Genomic DNA, 22,276 nt, shown 5'->3' on the forward strand with positions numbered 1-22,276 from the left:
TGCAGACGCTACAGGGCAAAAGAAACACATACACTGTTATGTACACACAGAACATAGCAGAACTAATGGCTAGAGACCTTCAGTCCAGCAATACCATTTCCCTCTGCTTATATGAAGGAGCTGAACTTTCCCATTGGCTGCAGTAGGAAGAAAGGGGCTTCTTAGAGCCATGCACATCAGTTTTTACTGATGCTTCCCATCAACACTGTGGGAAGGGAAGTGAGCCAGTATAATTTACAATAGGAGTGGGCAATCTGTGGCCCTCCAGATGTTGGCCAGCAGGTTCCATAATCCTTTTCTATGGCCATGTGAGCTAGAGCTTATGGAATTTGGATTTCAAGAACAGCTGGAGGGTGACATGTTGACCATCCTTGGTTTACATTCATATACTAGGTAGGTGTGGAGTAACAGAAGCCTTATACAATAAGAGGTAATGTAGCTGAGATTTATATCAAATCAGAACTTATCAGAGCTTTCTGATTCTTGGGTACCAGTTCGCTTATATTTCATGTGACATAGTTGTCTTTTCAGAACTCAAAATGTACTTGTTAAAATCAATCACTATTGCCATGGGCTTTTATATCACTATTTTATTTCTTTCCTTTTCACTGGTTTTATTAATAAATACATAGTGACTTGTACTTAAGTGGGAGCAGAACTAGATTTTCAGATAATAAATAATGTCTAGATAATATTGGGTGGATCTTCTGCTAGGTACCAATTATTACAATTTTGCATACTGTGCCTGCTGATAGCAGCACTGTGGCTGGCTTCTCTCCAGCAAACCATAGACAAATTTACAAGAATAACTGCACAATAGAATGGAAGGCCAGGCCCTGGCAGATAGACATACATACATGGACACACGTAAAGTCACTTTTATAGATTGAAATAATAAGAGTATGTCATCTATTGCTAACAGAGCCACTAGGGATCCTTCCTTGACTGATCAACAATACATAATATCTGTGCGTTTTCTGCAGGATGCAAAACTAGTAGCTCAATAATTTTTCTTTGGCTCATATATTATGAAGTGGGCATAAAATATTAAGCATAACCACCACCATGGACTCAATTCAGACTAATTCTTTGGCTCCAATGTTGTTAGCATTGTTACCCGGTTGTCTATGGAAAGGGCTATAGAGCCCGCAACTCAGATTAAAGGAATGGCACGGGTATGTCCCTGGCCACAAAGGGACATATATCATGTTTTTTTTTAACATTATGGTTAAAGTGAAGGTGTGTGTGTGTGGACTTGACAGAATCCAGCTGCAAAAACCTAAAATTAAAAAAGGAAATGTTAAACAGTGAGTAACTCCCACATCTGTTTCTTTCAGTCAGTTATTTATAGTAAGACCCAGAGAAATTAGCCAACAGGAATGGAAATGGGAATGGCAGAAGGGCAGGGGCTACAGCTCCACAGGGATTGGAGCTCTGCTAGAGTGCGTGACTCACAATGGAGCGCATGCAAACAGAGGCAGTAGCTCCACTTCTGTCTCAGCTTAATATCTGTCTTTCTCTCACAACACAGCAGTTAATGCTGTACCTATCAAGACCTACCATAGCTCAACTCTGTTAAGATAAACCAAGGTAAAATCTTAGCCTTCCTTGTGAACAGAATTCTATTCTTCTATTCACCTTCTTGCTCTAGTTGGTCTGCCTTCCATTTTGGAATGAGAATCCAAAAGCTTCTACCTGCCAAATGCCCCTCCTGTGTAAAGGTAATAAAATAAACTTAAGAGGACCAGCTTTCACTTCTTTACTATTTCTAATTTTTAGCTCTCACTTTTCTACCAGAGTTGAAATCGGAACAGAGAGATATTGGGTTCCTGCCTCTCTGTTCATATTGACCTTTTCCCTCCTCCTGCCATGGTTCTCCCTATTAAGAAGCCTATCCCCAAGCATGAATCAATCAAATCCACTCCCTTAAACACTTGCTTCAGATGGACAATGGGTCTGGGTTTCATATTGGAAGAGGCAAGATAGATGTGTCCTTACCAGGCAGCAGGGTCATACTCAGCCCACACACGAACATACTCATCCAGATGGTGGGGCCCCAAAATGGAGGAGTCACGGGTCAGATATTCAAAATTGTCCATGATGACAGCAACAAAAAGGTTCAACATCTGCAATATCAAAATTGTAGTGAAAGACAGAAATATAAAATAACCAGAAATTCCAGAAAAAAGATGGATTTCTTTCTTGCTTCACATTGAGGCCTGGCAAGAACCTAAAATCCATGACTGCTCAAGCAGCTAATGAAAAGGGCCAACATATTACTAAGCAATATATTTCACGCTCTTTCTCATACACAAGGATATACATTTTTAGATAGACAGATATAAACAGACTTATATAAATGCATACATAAGAGCAACAAAACAACTCAATGAGGACTGAGCTTGTACAGTGGGTATGGACTGCTGGTGCATTTTTAGTGCAATCACAGGGTAGAGCAAACAGAATAAGCTTTCTTGGAAGGGAGCACAATATGGAATCCTGTACAGAATCACTGCACACTGAAGCACATCACCAAAAATTAGTTCTTAATTTGTACAAAGATATTGGGTTAGATTATGTTGATCCAGATGCTTACAAAGCCTCTATTAGTTCCTGCAGTAAAACTAGGAAACAGAAGCAACTAATACTAGAGGCATCTTCTAAACTGGGCTTAACAACCATAAAGAGAAACTAGGAGTGCATAAATTTTCTGGATACTCGGTTCAATTATGTAAATGTTTTAGAGTCATTGCTTGAGATGCAAGTAGGCAGTTCAGAAGTTTATTGATATGGCCACTATTGTACAATTTGATCCCTTCCAGATTATTGGATTATCATGAACTCTTAACCAGTGGAGGTAATGGAGGCTGGGGAAATTTGACGAAAAATAATACTTCCTTTTTAGTTCATAATATAATCTACTTATCCCCATTAGTTGCCCTTTGCAGTTACAAAATTCAGGAAGTGATTAAATGGCAGACATTAGAAATGAAAAAGCAGTATCAGCAATTTTAAAAACATTTAAAACCTTTTAATCTCCTGGTGCTGGTTTCCCCTCACCATTTTTTTTTTAAGTTGAGTGTTGTTGTTGAATTGACACCACCTTCAGTTTGCTTAACATCAGGAATGGAAAGCCACCATTCAATAAAAATGTGTCATGCTAGTTTTCCACATTGGTTTTACATATTTTATCACAGAGAAAATGCAACTTTTCTCCCTTCTTTTCTTTTCCAAGTGAAAAGAAGTTCCACTTTCTTTAAGATAACATAATTTGAATACTAGGAAGAGGGGGGAAATATCTTCCTTGATAAACTGTGTGAGTGTTTACAATACTATTTCCAAATAATAAACATTTGCCACATATTTTCCCTGCCACCTATGATAGTTAAAATGTGTTTGCAAACATGTTTGCCTTGCACTAACCAACATATAGAAGATTTACTCTTCCCTTTCTTATTTCTTTTATTGTATGTTTGATAATAATTTGAAACATCTGATTTTTAAAAACTATTCTGAAAAATGAAGTCTCTTGGATAAAGACTGACAGTCCTACAACTGTCAAATCATATCGAAATATTATCTTAGAAAAATAGTCTACTGACATTTTAACCAGTAACATTCATACTTTCATATAGCCCAAATGCATGCTGTGTCTACCCATTTAATACTTTGTGTATCCTTTACTCACCAGGAAAGAACACAGGAAAATGAAGGAAACAAAATAGAAGTATGCAAACTCATTGCCACACTGATATCCTTTGAGATCTGCTTTTTCATCACAGAGTTTTCCACTTAGACAAGACAGCATGATCTCATGCCAAGCCTCACCTGTGGCACTTCTGGGAAAGGGAGATGAAATAAGAACAGATAGTGAGCACTGGAAACTCAGCATAGAGGGAACAGTCATATCTCCATCTGATGAGAAGCTGTGATACTAGTAATCAGAAGCCAGAAAGCTGTGGGCTCAGACAGTATGGAATCATCACTAGAACAGAATACAAACTATGATAATTACAAAATAACCTGTTGACTATGATGGACAATCTTGGTAATAAAAGAATTTTTTCTTATGCAGAACTGACTCAGCCACTTTTTGGTGGAAGTAAGAAGTAATTTCCATTACATTGCCTGTTGAGCTACCAATATACAGCTAATTTAGTTGAGGAAATGGCTACAGTTTTACCTAGCAGAAGAAACTAATTTTTGCATTAGGTATAGGCTTGGCAAGCCTAAGAGAGTCAGGGCTCTTGAATCACAGCACATTAGAATGGTTTTCCTAGTGAAGTATAATGACTGAGCCTCACCTAAAAAGAAGCATCAAAGCTTGAAAGAATGTGCGAAAATTATTGTGCTCAGTGATGGCAGGCATGTCATCCTCAGACATATCCTCATCATGTTTAATGCTAATATTACCAAATACCTGAAGAAACAAAGATACACACACATTAAAAAAACCATCAAATATAATTGAGAAAAAAATTGAACATTTCATAAAAAGTAGGCACCACTGTCTTCTGGAAAAATCAGTGCTTGAATACAAACACTTCAGTGATAAAAGCTTGGGGTGCTCCTTCAGCAAGTGTTTGCAATGAGCTATGGCAATTCAGCAACCAAGTAATTGTTCCAAGGGAAACATTTTAAGGGTCTGTGGCTTTAAAGAGGAGCCAGCTGCAGCAAGGCCAGAATGCCTTCTCTTGCCATTGATTAGAAGCAGTAGTGGAGCAATATCTGTCTGCCTGAACTCCAGGTGTTTCTTGGGACAAGATCACAGAGTCAAAGGATAAAAACAGAACTATTACTCAGGCACACAAAATGGGGGCATGATTACTCTCTAGATTTTCCCTACGAAGGAAACTCTGGCAGATAATTACTTAAGAGGTTCTCTTTCAGTCCTTCCCACCCTTCCTTTCTAACAGAAAAGGATTGGAGAAAAAAGGTCTAACTCTAGAGCCGTGGCAAAAGGATAGTCCAATGAAACATTGAAATCAGATGATTATGTAACACTTTTAAGCAATCTGGCTATTTCATATCAGCTATATATCACTACTTAAACATTGCTTTAAAACGGGAATGAAAGATATTAAACCAAACACCTTCAGGCTGTACTGGAATATACAGAGCAAGTACTAACATGTTGCAAAGAAGGAGGTGGTTGTGATGGTAGCAATAATGTCACTGATTCTTCAGGGTTCTCCACACTTGCCCAGGACAGCACAGCCCCCTATTGGGCGAGGTCTCACAAATTCAAAAGCCCTAAAATAAAACCAATAGTGCTACCAACCCTAAGCCATTATAGTGATTCTATAGCAAGCATAATAATACTCAGCATGAGATAGTGGCTTACTTGTACTTACCTGCATTCCAATAATGGCGTAGATAAAAAACAGCATTGCAATCAGCAAACACACATATGGAAGAGCCTAATAGAATGAAATAGAAGCAAATATTTTCTAAATTTATTTTTTTAAGGCAATCACATCAGTTTTACTGGGAATATGGCACTTTGCTTCTCACATACTTCAGTTGTTCCTAAAGGCTCACTGCTGGTTTCTGTTCAATGGACTAATAATAAACTATGTAACTCTTCTTACTAATTCCTGTTGCATATTACCACGACTACAACGATCTTGCTATGGCTGCTTGTATGTAAAAAAGATGAACTCTTATAATAATACTCATGAGACATAATTCCACTGACACCATGCTGAAGAAGATCCAGTTTTAAAGTTACAGTTAACAGCCAGAGAACAAACAGAAATGAAAGAGACAGAGTGGTAAGGATGCCAGTTCTAACTCCTTAGCCTTTACAACTTGGTATTTTTATTCTCTTTTCCAAACACTTTAAATTAGTAATTCAGTATCTTTGATCATTACCTTAAAAGATTGGACAAAGGTCCAGAGCAGGATGCGGATGGTATAGCCCTGTCGGAGCAGCTTAATGAGACGGGCAGCTCGGAACAGCCTAAGGAAACTCAGGTTGATGAAGTTGTTCTGGGGAGATGAAGGGAAAATGGCACAGGCAAGATCAGAATGGGATGCAGAAACTGAAAATCCAGGGACTGGTTAAGAAAACAGATTCAAACCAACACTGCACTGGTTAGTAAAATTAGTAAGGGTGAATAAATAGCAAAGAAAGGAAGAGAGTCATCCACAGGTTGGTTGTTAACATTATGATTGGTTCTGATTGGTTCTTTTTTATTGTTTTAAATATTATTTTACCAGACTTTTTTAGCAACTAAAGGTCCTTGGACTGAAGTGGAATACAAAGGAAAGCGATAGAAAAGAGGGTCATCCCAACCCACAAATAATCTAACTGGAAAATCAGTGATGGCTCAATACAAGTATGTATTTTTGTTAAATTATCCATAACCAAAAGCTCTGACACTGTTTTAATACAAGTAGGTAGAGTTTTACTATGTGGTTTCAAGTTACATGTGCTTAGTATTTCTAAATCAGGAGAAAGCAAAAGCAAGACAAGTGTCCCTGAGAAAGAGACACTTGAAGGATGATTGAAGGATTGCAATTAAATATATAAGGCTCTGGTTGTAAAATGCACCTGTTAGCCAAAGAAGGAGTAGATACTAGCAAGTATTCTGCAGTTAGGAGGGGGGTTTTTTGCTTCTGGCAAAGTAGAAAAAAGAATATACAGCAGTTGGGTTTACCGGAATACATTTTTACTTGTTTCCTTCTGCAGAAATGGAAAATAAACTTCTGCTATAGAAGACAACATAGTAATATATATTCTTTATACAGAGAAATACTCTTCAGCCAGAGACCCAGAGCAATCGAGAACTGTAAATATCCAAGGGATATGAGGGTTAAGTTCAAGAACCTATGTTTTAGATCCACTAGAGATGGTTAAATATTTGATTCACATCTTTGCTTGATTCACCAGGGACACTTGGCTGGCTCACAGACTAATCACATGGGAACTAGTCTTGCTGTATTAGATACAAAGAAATATATAATGTGACTTCAGTGATTATGATCATGGTTGACAACCTGGTTGGTTCTAACAGATCAAAAGACTTCTGTGATGTTGCTTCATTATGTGATATTGCTGTATGTACCTCCGAGTTTCTATGAAATGTACATCACAGGACTAAATGTAGCTTCACTAATACGTGCTTCAGGACCCATTGTTACACAAACAAACTTCCAATAAAACTGTACACAAAAGAAAAAGACTCAGACACTACATATGCCAAGAACTGATGTGAATGCTCAATATATACCTGACTTTAACTTCCAACAAAGATTAAAGAGTTGCCATGCAAATTACACAGTAGACATAAGACACCTAGTATTTCAGCTAAAAATCTCAGTGTAGGTAAGCTTTACTATTTCTCCTCAAGAATCTACTTGCTACATATTGTGTCTCTGTGTGATTTTCAAGAAACAAGGTATTCCATCTCCAACCCACTGAGTAATGGTACGATTATGCAAGATGTAAGAATGGTGGCTATATGACAGTATATAAAGGGAGTGACACTGAAATATTAAATCTACCAGCCTGGCATCAATTGGCCTTCATACAGACGGAGTAAGAGACAGGCAGATAAAGTGCCATGCATGTTTACTGAGGAAAAGTGAGATTTACCCTGCTCATGAGAAATAATATAATACACCCTTCTCCTCCAGCTGGTCACTCTTTGCTGTATTCTGAGACTCACTCCCAACCCTATATTTTAAACACATTTTTATCCTCTCCTTTTATTTGTACTGGAAGTTTGATACTGTCTGTGGTGGATTTTTTTAGATTTCATCTGCCACATAGCTAAAAATCAGATGGGTTAATTGAAATCAATAGTGTTTCCTTCATGACTTTTTAAACCTATAATTTAAAAAATTACTTTTAGAAAACAACTAACATACAGACAGCAACAGACAAACCAAATCATAAACCACATCTGAAGATTAGTATCTCAAATTATTTTTTCACTATAGGAATAATTTAAATAATTTTAGTTACACTTGCATTAAATTACAAGAGTGTTCACTAAAAATTAATTCAATAAACAGAAAGTAGTATTTTAAAAAATATTGAGCTGGGCACTTTAGGTTAAGATCTGCCGGTAGGAATTTGTACTTAGACTTTGTTTTGGACAGATGACCATATCACATGGAGCAGACTTATTAACATTCCTATCTTATGCAGGGAAGGACAGCCCACTCTCCCAATCTGATGCATCCAAGTGCTTATTTAGAGGGATAGGAATCTTGTGGACCTTTTAATATTTTTATCATAGTATAAGCTTTTAATTGGCTACCATCCACTTCACTGTGTGAAGTGCAATTCTAAAAGGCAGGCACATGTACACAGAAGGAACACATATACATTAGGGATTTTCCTGTCACCAAGAAGAGGAAATACTGTTTGATGTCTGGAAAAGGAAGGAGGACCTATATGATAGCACAAATTTAAAAGGGAAACAAAGTCAACAAAAATATCCTCCAACTAGTCATTGTGCTGATAGTGGCAAAATCTCCCCGCTGAGAACCTCTGAAGGATAAAAGGATGGTGGCAAGGCATCTCAGCTCCTTAGCAAGAGGAGCTGGGCACTTCTCAGGATCTGGAATCAGGCAAGAATTTATCACAACTCTAAAAGAAATGCTGTAAAACTATTTATGTAGCATTTCCTTTGGAGCTGAAGCTGAGCTAATAGTTAAGTGGCTCAACTACACAATCACCACAGTTCTACCCACAAGTCTTACCTGCTTTGATTCATTAGGATAAATAAAAATCAGGGCAGAAAGTAGTTAATCATGAGATGCAGGGATCCTGTCCCTGTTTTCAGGATACCCAAGCTGAAAAGTATTAGTAAGTGAAGATGAATCTATTTTGAAATCTCTTCCATATGGATAGCAATCCCATTTTTCTATTTATACTGGCTGATCAAAGCAGATAAGACTTGTGAATGCTCCCCTGAAAGAAAATCTAGTAAATAATCCATATTAGAACATTTTAAAACAACTCCACATAGAGCTTCGCATTTAGAAGTGTAGCATGAAATAACAACTCCACCAGTTTCTGATTCATTTCAATCTTTTTACTGGTTTGGGGACAAAAACTAATTATCATTGCCCCTGTAGATGACCCATGCTGCAAACTAAAAGGGGAACATGGGAGATCTTTCAGAAGACCAGAAGGATGGAATGTAGTACACCCCTGAGCTAGCTGATTAGAGCAAGGTTTGGCACTGCTCTTTAGTTCCAGACATACAGTACACAGACTTTAGATGGTGGTACTAGAAACTACTCTCTCTTTAACCCTATGGCCAGTAGACTATATTACGATGTTTTACACAATGGTGTTTATGTAATGGCTTAGGCATGGCTCAGATACTTGGGCTGATTTGTCACCAGTGTGTGGATGACAGCTAGCTATATTTGATAACTATATCAACAGTCAACTGGCATCTAGCACCCAGCTTTGAGAAATGCAAAGGAAGGTGTCCTTTAAGCTATGGGAATGGTGGGACAAAGTGCCAGATTAAAGCTGCCATGGGTATAGAAAGGAAATGTACTCTTATACTTACAGAAAACCAAAACTGCTTAGAGGTGCTTCAGCCCAGTATGCAATAGATTCTAATCTAGCCATTCCATGTGGAGTGTCTGGGTAGCTTCTGCCAATTTTAATCCAGAGTTTTTACAATAAGGGGCAATGTTTCTGCACTCAGTTTTCCTTCTGCATGGTTGAGCAGTTGTGGGTGATTTTGATGCTTTCCACACATATTACTTACATCCAGATTGGAATGTTTGTTTCAATGTTTAATACAACATATTACATCTTGTATTTTACGAGCTGCCTTTGAAAATACTTTGGAAGCTAAGTCCAGCACAGAACACTGGAGCCAGATTGTTGTCTGGAGCCCCTGGTACAGACTGTCCTTTTTATTGCTCTTCATTCTCTTCAAGATCTGTTTCTGATCGCAAATTGGGCCCCTGGACAGTTTCAAACTAGGGTTAGTCTTGCCATCAGGCAGCATGAGAAGGTTCCCTCAGGCAGCTAACCTGGGATATCATGAAAGAGCATCAGATTATAAGCAAATTAATATATTAGAGTATTTTTTTAATGGAGATATGCCTACAGAGCCTTCAAGTTCAGGTACCAAAAATAACTTAATCAGCTGTGATTAATATGCATCCTGACTATTGGTCTGGGTAGCATTCTGTATTCCAGCTCAGTCAGAAGTGCCTTGGCTAGCTTTGAACCAAGAGAATACACGAACCTGCCTATTTGGTGAGAATACCAGTCTAAATATACTATGGCCATATTCAGTTGGTAGCAATACAAGATAGAACTAAACAGAAGTGAATATGCTTGGAACTTCCTTTGTTAGGAAATCATTTGGCTCTAATTTTATAGAAATGCTGACACACTGTGATTTTTTAAAAAAATTCATAGGTTGTAGGTCTGACTTAATTCTTCCTCCTAGTTTGTTGTTTGGAATTGTTTAAAATATTTAATATCTACCAACCTCAGTATTTTTATTATTTAATTTTGATATTTTAAAATATGCTGCTTTGAAAGCCTTTTTGGCTAGAAATGAGCAATAAATAAATACATTTTCAGGAACTATTTTCAGGAACTATATATCCACTATTATGACTTTAGGCTGCATAGTGAGGAAAAGCTGTCTGAATTTTACTTTGTAAGAATCAGCTAAATTTCTAGAAAGGTCTGAGTGTCCTCAAAATCTGAAGGAAACAGATTTTGGATTTTTTATTAGTTTTCAATTTGCAGCTTTGCATGAGTTGAAAGATAATTATGTTTTAATTAATCCTAAGAAGCATTACTCTATACAAATCACATTTTGTTGTAACGATTAAGATAATTCCAGTATTAACTATAAGAGAAAATGGCTTTTACAGAGTATTATTAAAAGTGCCTTAGAGAAATACATGGTTATTTATAAGCTTATTATTCCTTGGTGGTTTGACTAGGCTTTGATAACACTTTCAAGACCAACACCAGCTTCTGCAATTTCTTACAGCATACTGAATTCATACGTTAACTAGGGTAGTACTTCCTTCTGTAATCTCTTCCTTCTTTTGCAAAGTGTGTTTAAATAACCCTTTCAATGCTAAAAGAATAAATCATTATATCAAACTGAGAAATCTAGATTATTTTTTTTTTAAATTAAGAAATAATATTGTTCCTATGTAGTGTAGCTGTTTCCTCACTCCTGCTAATCAGGGCACATTCATTATCTGTAGAGTAACAAACAAAACAAAACCCTCCAAACCACGCTGTAACTGCTCAAATATGTGTGTGCTTGTATTTATGCTTTCTCTCACACACAGTTTAACGAAAGGGAAGTAGTCAACCACATATACAACGTTTTCAGCTTGTAATGATGTTTTCCTAATCCTGAACCTCATCTTGGTTTTGCTCTATATCTTGTAAAAGCTATTCAAAACCTGATGCCTCAATTTCTCTGCAGACAATATGAATATGATGCTGCCTACTAGCCCATGTTGGAAGTGTTCATTTGAATGCATTTTAACCCTTGAAAAGCAAGGTCATTCTGACCTTCCTAAAACTGTGACTAGTCCAGGGCTCTGTTACACTGTATCAACTTTCTCCAAGCTGGTACCCTCCAGGTGTGTAGGAATTCAATTCACATAATCCCCACATATGAAAGTGGATTATGTCCTGGATTTGGTGAAGGCAATGATGAACTGTTTCCCAATTTATAGTCAGATATCCCTCCTTGCCCAGTTCTTGTAAACACACAGAAAGAGAGAGATCTGTTATTGATTCTTCCAGCATCTTTTTCTTTACTTCAAAACTATTGAGGGAGGCTGTTTGATTGGTGAAACAGCATGGGGAAGAAATCATGAGGAAGAAGTTCCACCTTGATTGAAATAATCCCACAGTTTAGCTCAGGGAAAGAGAGAGCATGAATAATTTCCCTTTTTCCTTCCATGGGGCCAACATGGAGTTTGAACAGAGAAATGAGAAAGCTTCTTACTCCTACTGCTGATTTGAAAGAAACAGTTACAGGAGGATCTGGGTACAAGTCTCCTCACCAATATAGTCCAAACACATTCTGTAGTTTGGATATGGCTGAGGAAATTGAAAAAAAACCTAGAGTGACTGCAGCAGAAAACTGGAAGTGAGCCCAACCAAGCTCAATTTCGACTCTATGCAGTGATTGATCGGCAAAGCATGAATTCTTCTCTGTGTTTATTGCATCCAGAAATGGGTAGGGAAAAAAAAACCCCTGCAAGTACTCTGCATGCATTTGTGGGTTTCTTAATGGATCAGGATGTCCTAATGATGGTAATGTACATCTTGATCACCATGTGGGATGGAAGTGGCATGCTCTGGAGATGATTAAGCTGCAATTGTCTGCTGGTTAGACAACCCTGCTAGTTGCTGCACTGAGTACCAATAACGTTCTGGGTCCATTCAAAGTCTGCTTGTTAACTATAAAGCCATATACTGTGTGGCTGTGAGTTACATCAGCCGCTGCCTTGCCAAAATTGATTCTGCCTATCTGGCCTAAAGATCTTAAGAGGGCCTACTGAGAATCCCTCTTCTACAGGAAGTATGAGGGACTTGAGTTAGGCAGCAGCCTTCTCAGTAGAGGCCTCCCTGCTCTGGAACATGCTTCTGCTGGAATTTGTGTAGCACCCTCTCTCCTTGCATTCTGCAAAGCAGTGAAAATTTATTCCACCGTGCTTTTGGCCCAGAGTAACTGTCGGTGTTCTTGTCTTGTTCTGTTTTACCTTGTTTTCTTTTTATTTTTTTGTTGTACACCACTCAAAGTTCCATTATTGTGGCAGTTTACAAATACCGCAAATAAACTCAAAATTATCCACAGGGTTGTGTTCCATACAGATCACTGTTCTGATCATGCCACTTAACTGGGAGGGCGGAAACCTAGAATAATGGCTTGTGCAGATATGTAACATGTTATCTGTATTGATGGTTGATAATTCTGTTGTACAGGTAGTCCTCATTTAGCAACTGCCTCATACGCGACCATTCGCAGTTACAGTGGTGATGAAAAAGTAACTTTGTGACCAATCCTCGCATTTACAACCTTTGCAGGTCTATAAAGCAAAGGAAAGCTGAAGTAAGATTGTAAGCACAGTCGTGATTTCACTTAACGACCACTTCGCTTAATGACCAACTTGCTGGTCCCAATAGTGGTTGCTAAACAAGCACTACCTGTACCTCTATGCTCAGGAGTAACTGAATGGCCCGACAAATCTGATACAGATATCTAAAAAAATATGCCCAGCAGTTGATAGGAAAGAAGCAACATCAGAACAATCCTATTAATGTGGGTTATGTTAATCAGCTTCATCCATAAGTAAACATTTTGCATTCCTAGGAAATTTAATTTCTAGCACTGCACTAGTAGGTCTTGTCTGGTCTGTTAGGATATCCTAGTTCACAGACTTCGATGTTAATTGCTAGGCATTAATTCTTGGTATGTATACACATCTTTTGGAAAGTGCAAACTGGCCCTTAATCTGCTCTTTTATTTCATTTGATGGCAAATTGCATACTAAAAGGATTTAACAATTAATAGTAATCACATTAAAGAGTCAGATTAATATTGGTATAAATACCTCCTACATGGACATTGGTATCTTTATTCCAATGTAAACTGCCTCACTTGAGCTCTTCTGATCTTCTGCCAAAATAAAGGCCTTCAATAAGATGAGTACTCATAAATGTTACAAAGAATAGGACCTGCACACATTTAAACTTTTTAATTAAGAACTGAAAATGTGGAATTGATTGACATTTTAAATTCATTTGTGGAGAAAGGGAAAACTATTCACTGGTGAATAAATAAGTCTCATAGGATTATCCTTGTACTACTCCTCTCTGGATTTTTTAATGTCGATCCTGTTATGATCTCAGTTTAATATGGCGAACTTCTTATGTTTCAATTCTTATTCCCCACTCCTTGCAGAATGCCTCCCTCCCCCAGAATGTCATGCCCACCACAGGTTTGAACTTACCCCAAACTCTGTCACTAAGATGTCTGTGATGCTACCCAGAACTGTGACAAAATCAAAGATATTCCAGGCATCACGGAAATAATTCTATAAAGAAAGAACAAAACAAAGGACGAAAAGGAACAGCCACACAGCAGCAAACAGGTGACAACATTCAGTCACGACGGAAGCAACAATAACAAGAACAGAGAAATTTCCACTCTAGCTACCCTCTCCCCTAATCAGCTCCGGGATATCTTTTCAGTGCACTCCAATTCTTCAAATTAGAAAGGAACTTTAATTACTAAGGATTTCTTGTTTACATCATCCTTTTTTTTTTTTTGAAATAGGGGTAGTAGGGCCTGTCTTAAACACTCAGGTTAGTTAAAGCACCTGTGTTCATATTCTCAGAGACCCATAGTATCCTTCTCTTGGTCATAAATTTGGCTCCAACACATGAGAATAGGGAAATGTTTGCTTACAAGATGTGCTGGGTGAGCACCCAAGGCAATGCTATTACTCAGTGAGGCCAAGGTACATACGCCTGTCTTGCAAGCAACCAGCAACTATGTATACCTTAACTCCACTACATTTATCTGTAGGACAGTCACATGAACATCTATAAAATAAATACAACACACATGAGCTTAATAGTATAATTGCACCTTGGGAACATTCTACTAACGAATTAGGCTTCTCTGAAGAAAGGAAGCTAAAGGTTTCTAAAACTTGACTAAGTAATGGCAAAGTTGTTGATAAGTGTAATTTAGCCCATGAAAACAGCAAATAGCAAAGAAAGATGTTAGGATGAGTAAGATTTTAAACCAAGTGCTTTTACTGGGGAGAACAACTTTAACCTAAGTAAAGATATAACAAATGGAAGGAGTGTAGGAAGGCCATTTTCTAACAATAAAAAATGTAATACTGTTAATTACCATTGCTCCAGATACTATTTATTTATAAGCATCTCTTGCCTGAAGGGCTGGCAACCATGAAGGTAAGGAATGGGGAAAGATTTAATATTCAGAGTTATCAAATATTGACCCTTATGCAGCAAGGAATACTTTGTGCACTGACAGTCTAAAATGTATTTTTGTTTAAACAAACAAACAAAGGTAAGTTGTCTTGTGGAGTGACATTTCCATTATGTGGTTATTCTCACAATATTGATTGTAACAAATTATTGTTCCTATAAACTTGTGGTAGTTTTGTTTTCCTTTTAAATGTCCACAGACACTAATGACATTTTTGGTCAAGGTTTGTCGGACTATAAAGTTTTTCAACTGAGAGCCAAGACCTTTACCATGGACTCAACACTGAAACTACGTTCTATTTTTCTTAGTTTGTGCTTAAATGGGAGGGCCAACTCTTTCATCAAGAACAGGCTAACAAGCAACTGATATTTGCACAAAATGTTTTCAGTTTTTGGATGACCATTATTTCTGAGGAGTTATCTGGAAACCATTTAGCAATATTATCTCTGAGTCATGGAGCAGCTTCTGTCAGGCAAATTTTGTATTCAAACTGATTATTTTAAATAATATTAGCATATGATAAAATAGTAATTTTAATTAAAAGCTTAAAAGCCAGAATATTAGCTTTGAAACATGAAGTGAACATAATTAGTTCTGCAGCAAGGGAAGCCAATCTCTAGTCTGTTTTTCTATACTCCTAGTAAATTACAGATGATTCCAATGACCTTCAATGGCCAATTCCTGACATTCTTGTAGCATTATATAGAGGACAATGCATTAGAATCCTGAGAACTGTATGGTAGGATAGATGTTTTAAATAGTTACAACTTTTTTTAAATAATACACATAATGTATTTTTCCCCTGTTTCATATGGTAGGAGAATGTTTCTTATATTTTACAATGGAGGCCTTAATTATTATTCCTTGTGAATTCTAGCAAGAGTGACACTTACCAACAATCCAAAGGCAATGATTTTCAGAATACATTCCAAGGAGAACAGGGCAGTGAAGACAATGTTGAACATCCTTAGTAAATTATCGTAAAGATTTGTTGCATTGTAGAACTATTGAGGAGGGGGTATGAGGGAAAGAGAAGAGAGAAAGAAAGTACAGTCATGAATTAAACTACATTTAAGATAATGATAGTGGTGTGATCCTAACAATGGTCCAAAAGGCCAGGACCAAAGTAAGATTTCTACTATTGGGATGCAGGTTAGTCCATAGTTCAGGAATTAGTCATTAGGTGCTTTATATATATATATATATATATAGAGAGAGAGAGAGAGAGAGAGAGAGAATATATTTAGATATTTATTTATTTATTATTATTCAAATTTAATTTGAATGTTTATATTTAGATATAAAAAAGGCATTGTGTACTTCAGGCCTATATAAGTCATACAGGTGTACAATATAGTATTTCTATCATTTCCATGATATATGGACAAGTCAAAGCCCATATGATATATATTCAGTGTAGATATTACCAATTCATAGCAATTTCTCTTCTACTTACTTTCATCATTAAGACAATGGTGTTTAGGGCAATCATGGCCATAATGGTGTATTCAAAGGGAGGTGAAACCACAAACTGCCACATACGGTACTGAAAGCTCTGCTTGTTCTGAGGCATGTGTCGGGTTAGTGGCTTGGCGCTGATAGCAAAATCAATGCAAGCTCGCTGTGAAAAGAGGAAGGAACAACAGTCAGGAATTTTTTAGTCTCTTTCAAGTAAAAAGATGCTAAGGAAAGGGTATATAACTAGAGGTCCCAGGATGTACGTAAGACTAAAAACGTTGGGTGCAGCTCCAAGAACATCTCCTAATCCTACTGCCAAATTGTATTAATGATTTAGTTTGTATTCCCCCAACCCCTCCCCTCATGTTGCTTTCTTAACTCAGTCATTGTTTCTGAGTATGGCCTTTGGCACTCATTCAAATGCAACGTCCACTCTGGGCAAAAAAGGAAGCGCACATCCCTGTATTAAGTAGAGAAAAAAAAGTAAATAATTTCTTTCCTAGAAGAATCTAACTCTAAACAAATTGTATTAAAGTCTGCTTGAAAAGAAACCCACCTTCTTGCTCTGCAATCTTTGCTTTTACTGTTTAAGGAGATGTAATAATGCCTTTCATCAGAATAGATAGCAGTGTATGCAAATACTATGGACTCTTCCTTGTGACTCTAAAAAACAGCTTTCCTCCAGCTTCTGAAACAGCACACATATGCTACCATATTTTTGCTGCCCTCACTGTTAAGCTTGATTCTGCCTCAGCAGTGAAGTCAGCAACTGGTGCTTTTCCCACAGATTTAATGTAGAACAAATTAATCATTTGTGGGACCAGCCAACTGGCAGTTACAGTACTGCTTCCTCCCCTAATTCTCTTGTAGCCTTTTTGACAAAACAAGATCTGTGTTTAAAAGTAGCTCTCTCCACTTCTCCTGCCAGCCTAAGATAAAAGTGCTGGTCCAAGGATGGGGAAAATCATAGGGAGGAGGTGGGAGGAGGTGACAGGCAAGGTGGGAAGAGGACTTAAATTGTTCCCTCTTCATCTGTCACCCATTTTTCAGAGCAGATGTTAAACACAGATCTTGTGGTTTTGAGTTCATCATGTGGGTTTAAAAATAGCACTCCCCTCTCTCCTCCTGGCCTGAAAATGGGTGTGTAGCTATTTGGAAGCTAGCTCTGTAAAAACCATTCACTCCTGCAGCCTGAGCCAAAATGCCCATGGAGGGCAATGCAGAATGACCAGAGGGGAGGGACAAGCCAACAGCAGCCTAAAGTGGCCAAGAGGACCTGGGCAGATCTCAGCATCACCAGTATCATGGAGGAATCGTTTGTCATTTAGGAAGCTTTGTGTCTAAAGAGGAAAAAAAACCCTCTAACCTCCTGAACATCTAAATAATTTCAGCTGCCTTTGTGATGGGCTAGAAATGACACATAAACATAGTGGGGATATGTTCCTTAACAATGGTTGTGCCACAGGCAGTGAACCTTGAACAGCTCTATTTTATACCTGGGGAGTGACAAAATTCACTTAACACTGATTGATTTGTTACATTTACAGGCTGAGTTTGATCCAAGAACTCAAGGCAGCATTCACTGCACTCCTCCTTCCTCCTTTTTTCCAGCAAAAACAATGACCCTGTGAGGTAGATTTTACTGGGAGGGAACAACTAGCTCAAAGACACCCAGTGAGCTTCTCTAGTTGAGGGTGGACTAAAACCTTTTGTTTCCCAATCCTAGTCCATCACCATAGCTACAACATCCCTTGAGTTTTTAGATGCCCATCGATACATCAAGTAATGTTATATTTGATATTCTGAGGACAAGATTATGCACATCAGCAAGATAAAGTGCCTACAAAAGTAAGGCAAGGAAGTGTAAACAAGAATATCTTAAAAACAAGTGTCTGGATCAATTTCCAGTGTTTTCTAACCAAGAAATCTTTCATAGAAAATAAGTGCATATATGTTTTCTAAATACTGTACAGCTGGTTCTAAGGTATCTGATGGTGCATTTGTCATGAGCTCCTTGGACTCTGAGAAAAACCTGATGGACTTCCAGTCTAAGGAGACTAAGGAGTTAGGCTCAGTATGTGGTGCTATGCCTGAAAGTTTGATTCAGACCTTGGCTAAGTACCAAGCCCTAAAATAAGGTGGCAGTTGAAAAGAGCCAAGCAATGAAGGTTTGTGCAACTCCTCATAAGGAAAGGCTATCAACTTCTCTAAGTAGTCAAGGCCAGTAACTCTTGCTATTGATGAGCATCCCCCAGGCCTCTCTTGTTGCTGGAAACAACCCTTCCACTTTTTGACCTGCATCCAATGACACAAAGTTTCCTATACCTCTGTTCTGTGGACTGAAAACCAGCTTTAGATCCTTGGACAGGTTCCCTTGAAGTCCAGACTAAAATATCAGATTCTCTCTTAGCTGTTATCACAAACTGGTTTACTGAGACTCACAGCATTCAGGCTTTCTAACGTTTGCACATTACTGCCTCCTTTACAACCTATATTATCTCTGTCTAAGCTATAGCATTGTAGTGACTTACAACTACGACAATAATGTTCTAAGAACTAATTGCCATTTATTCTTGCCTGCTGTCCACTGTAGTATTCATGTCTTCAAAAAATAATGTGAAGAATTGTGATGGAATGTGTGTGGATGGCCCTTAGGATGAAGCCTCTTTGACATCAAGAAAGTAGAAGTAATTAGCATCAACAAAGTCTCTTGTCCTAGGCCAAAGTCCTTGTCCCCACTTGTATCTATGGGACAGGCACGCCCTGGCACCATCTTTTCTCTGTACCCCCATTTTGTTTCCCAGCATGAGTGAGTCAGGTTTAAGTTGTCCTTAGCTGTACTGTTATTAAAACAGTGTTTTCCCCCTTAAGCTGGCAGTATCCAAAGACAGGGTCATGATTCTGTTTGCAAATACTATAACTGGGATGTCACAGGCAGGAATTTAAGGATGCAGATCTCTGATAAGCAAAGCTGGGAAAAGGTTCCACTGCATCTGATGTAGAACAGCTAGATTAGGCAACATTTTTGTCCCCTGGGCTATAGACTCCTGAACTCTTAATAATCCCTTCTCACTCCATGGGTACATATGCTGGGTGTAGGACCGATATTTATTAGGGATAAAGATTAGAGGAGTGGAATGAGTAAAGAATGTATATTACATATTGTAGTAATTATGGTATTCTTATTTTATTGCTTGAGCCAATTGCAATGAAATTTCATTTTAATGTATACTTTGGTGTATACTGAAATGACAATAAAAGTTTCTTATCTTATTGTATAAACTAATGTAGATATTATGAAAGAACTCATGTAATTGCTATGTATCAAATGAAAGTCCTATTTATAGTAAAATCAAGGTTCAAACTCTTGTGCTCCTTTCTTTTGCCCATACAGTGCAACAGGCTTGAGGATTCTCCCCTTTGAGCAGAAAGGATGGTTTCCTCTCATTTCTCTTGATATGGAAAAGGAACTATGTGGTTTTAGGCTATTTGCCTCTCACCTTGCCAGAACTAGTTTTCACACTGCCTCATTTTTCAAGTCCTCCTTTCCCCACTCCCTATTCCTGGAAGAGCTTGATGATTCTCCCCTCCTTTCCCCCAGAGGGAGTGGCCAGGAAGGATCCAGGACTCTTCCATTGCTTCTCTGTTTGTCTGCTGAAGCTGAAGAATTCTCCCCCATCCAGGAAGCCGAAGGACAAGGAATTTGTCTCCTTCCCTCCCTCGGGAAACTTGAAGGAAACAATAGGCAGAGGGATGAATCCAACACTGTAACCTCCTGTTAGCATTTTCCTGTGTCAGAAATCATCCCCCCAAGAAGGAGATGAGGAAGTATCCAAAAGATCCTGACAACCAAACAGCTGGTGGTGAAGTAATTCCTGTGTCATGTCTCTTGACTCCAGTAGAACTTCCCAATCCAAAACTTGTCCTCCCAGGTTCAGATGGAGGTGGGATAAGAAGTGGAAGAATGTCCATCCCATCCTGAGGATCAGAGGCAGGTAAGACAGAATTGTTATCTTTTACAGATTTGCCCATTACCCCCATCCAGAAGTCTGCTGGTAGATGCAGGTGCAGTTCAGGTTCCCTCTTGGCAAAAATCCCTTCCCTGTTCTTCAGACCTGCTCCCTACCCCTCAGAGTCCAAGTTGATAGGTGCTGTGGCCAGATTGCAAGGGCAGAGAAGGCTGGGCTTGTACAGACATGCAAGCTCCAGCAGCAATGGGGGACCTTCCTGGTGATGGTGGTCAGCAGTTTGTAGTAGGAAGCCCTGGCAAAATACAACTGTTCTTTAAGGAGCTGGTGTACTGCCTGAAGTTTTTGTAGAAAGTACAAGACCTCAGGATGGGAGAGGGTGAGTTATGTCAGGCAACAGGCCTGCACAGAAGCCTTGAAACAGTGAAATGTGAAGAGAAGAATGAACCAAGTTGTTAAACATGAACTCAGTCACAGGCAATAGTACAGACCAATTGTTTTGCTGGTAGCTTACATAGCAATGATGGTATTGCTCTAAGGTGGCATTTGTCCCCTCTGTCTCAGAAGTGCACTGAAGAAAAATTGAGTTTAATATCTATTATTTAAAAAGAGCTTTCAAAAATGACTGTGAATAGAATGCTTCTGTTAAAAATGAGATGATTGGGCAAGCCTCAATGCCAGAACATGTGGTAGAGAATCAGTTTCTGAAGAGGTGGGGAGGCTTGCCAGGGGATGGAATGAACTATCTTGGAAAACATTGATGACAACCATTATAGTATTCATGTCATATAGGTGGCTGATCAGTCATAACATCCAAGGAAACTGTAACCCAAGGTTCCTTTGGAAAGGAGAGCGTATGCAAAAGGCCAGCTAGTTTGTAGTTAAGTCCTGGCATGGCAGCAGCTGAGGCAAGAAGATCCATAGGCCTTAACATCTGCTTGGACAAGAGACCATCAAAAATCTTGGAGCAGAAAGTTTGTGGTCTTAAATAGTCCAAAATGCCCAGATGGACAGCTGTTATGAAAAAGCTGTAAAATCTTCTCAAGGAAAGAGGAATGTATAATCAGCCATTGTGGCATAATTCTCCCCATTCCCAAGAAAAGGAAGGGTGAATTGGAGGTCTCCCTGAAGATCATCTGTCCAAGCCCATATATGTGGGATCTGCCACTGCGGTGTGTGAATTTGTTTGGTGAAGTGAGGAGTCTGCCATTGGCTCCCAGAGACTCAGACTGAGGCCACTGTTGGAAGTGGGAAGGCAAAATTTTCAGACTGCGGAACAATTGGGAGTGGGGGTGTCATATGGAACAAACTATTCAGACTTGTGTGAAAAAGCATCAGCCTGCTTGTTCTGCAAGCTAGGAACATAGGTGGTATGAAAATTAAATTGGGAGAATTGTGCCCACCTGAGTGTGTGAAAAGACTGTAGATACTCCAGGATCTTGTGGTCTGTTTGGACTTCAGTGGGGTGTGAAGCTCCTTACAAGAGGTGGCGCCAGTGTTGAAAAGCATCTCTGATCACTAAGAGTTCCTTGTTCAAAACATCACAGTTCCTTTCTGGCTTCAGTAGCTGTCTAGAATAAAAGGTGCAAGGCAAAAGTCTTTGTTCAAAATCCTCAGCTGTCTGGAGAATGATTGCCCTTAAATCAAAATCAGAAGCATCTGTTTGAATAACAAAGGAGCATGATGGTAGAGGATAGGCTGGGAGGCAAAAGTCTGTTTGAATGAGGAAAAGGCTTGTTGAGCATCAGAATCCCACTTGAAATTATTTATGATGCTTGAAAATCCCATTCTAAGATGGGTCAAAGCTTTTATATATGCTGCAAAATCAGGGATAAATTGGTAATAAAAGTT

General features: G+C 38.5%; 1 protein-coding gene across 1 annotated transcript in view; it reads right to left on the reverse strand.

Moving 5' to 3' along the window:
• Window positions 1-22,276, reverse strand: part of CACNA1A (calcium voltage-gated channel subunit alpha1 A) — a 269,796-nt gene that overhangs the window by 58,227 nt on the left and 189,293 nt on the right. Inside the window, exons 29-36 of the mRNA XM_063292909.1 lie at window positions 16,456-16,620; window positions 15,893-16,003; window positions 13,990-14,073; window positions 5,875-5,991; window positions 5,355-5,420; window positions 4,305-4,420; window positions 3,689-3,839; window positions 1,999-2,126 (exon numbers count right to left, since the gene is read on the reverse strand). Of these exons, the coding sequence (XP_063148979.1) occupies window positions 1,999-2,126; window positions 3,689-3,839; window positions 4,305-4,420; window positions 5,355-5,420; window positions 5,875-5,991; window positions 13,990-14,073; window positions 15,893-16,003; window positions 16,456-16,620 (938 nt within the window). The remainder of the gene's footprint in view (window positions 1-1,998; window positions 2,127-3,688; window positions 3,840-4,304; window positions 4,421-5,354; window positions 5,421-5,874; window positions 5,992-13,989; window positions 14,074-15,892; window positions 16,004-16,455; window positions 16,621-22,276) is intronic.

Source organism: Candoia aspera, chromosome 2 (genome assembly GCF_035149785.1).
Source record: "Candoia aspera isolate rCanAsp1 chromosome 2, rCanAsp1.hap2, whole genome shotgun sequence".
Classification (NCBI taxonomy): Eukaryota; Metazoa; Chordata; class Lepidosauria; order Squamata; family Boidae; genus Candoia; species Candoia aspera.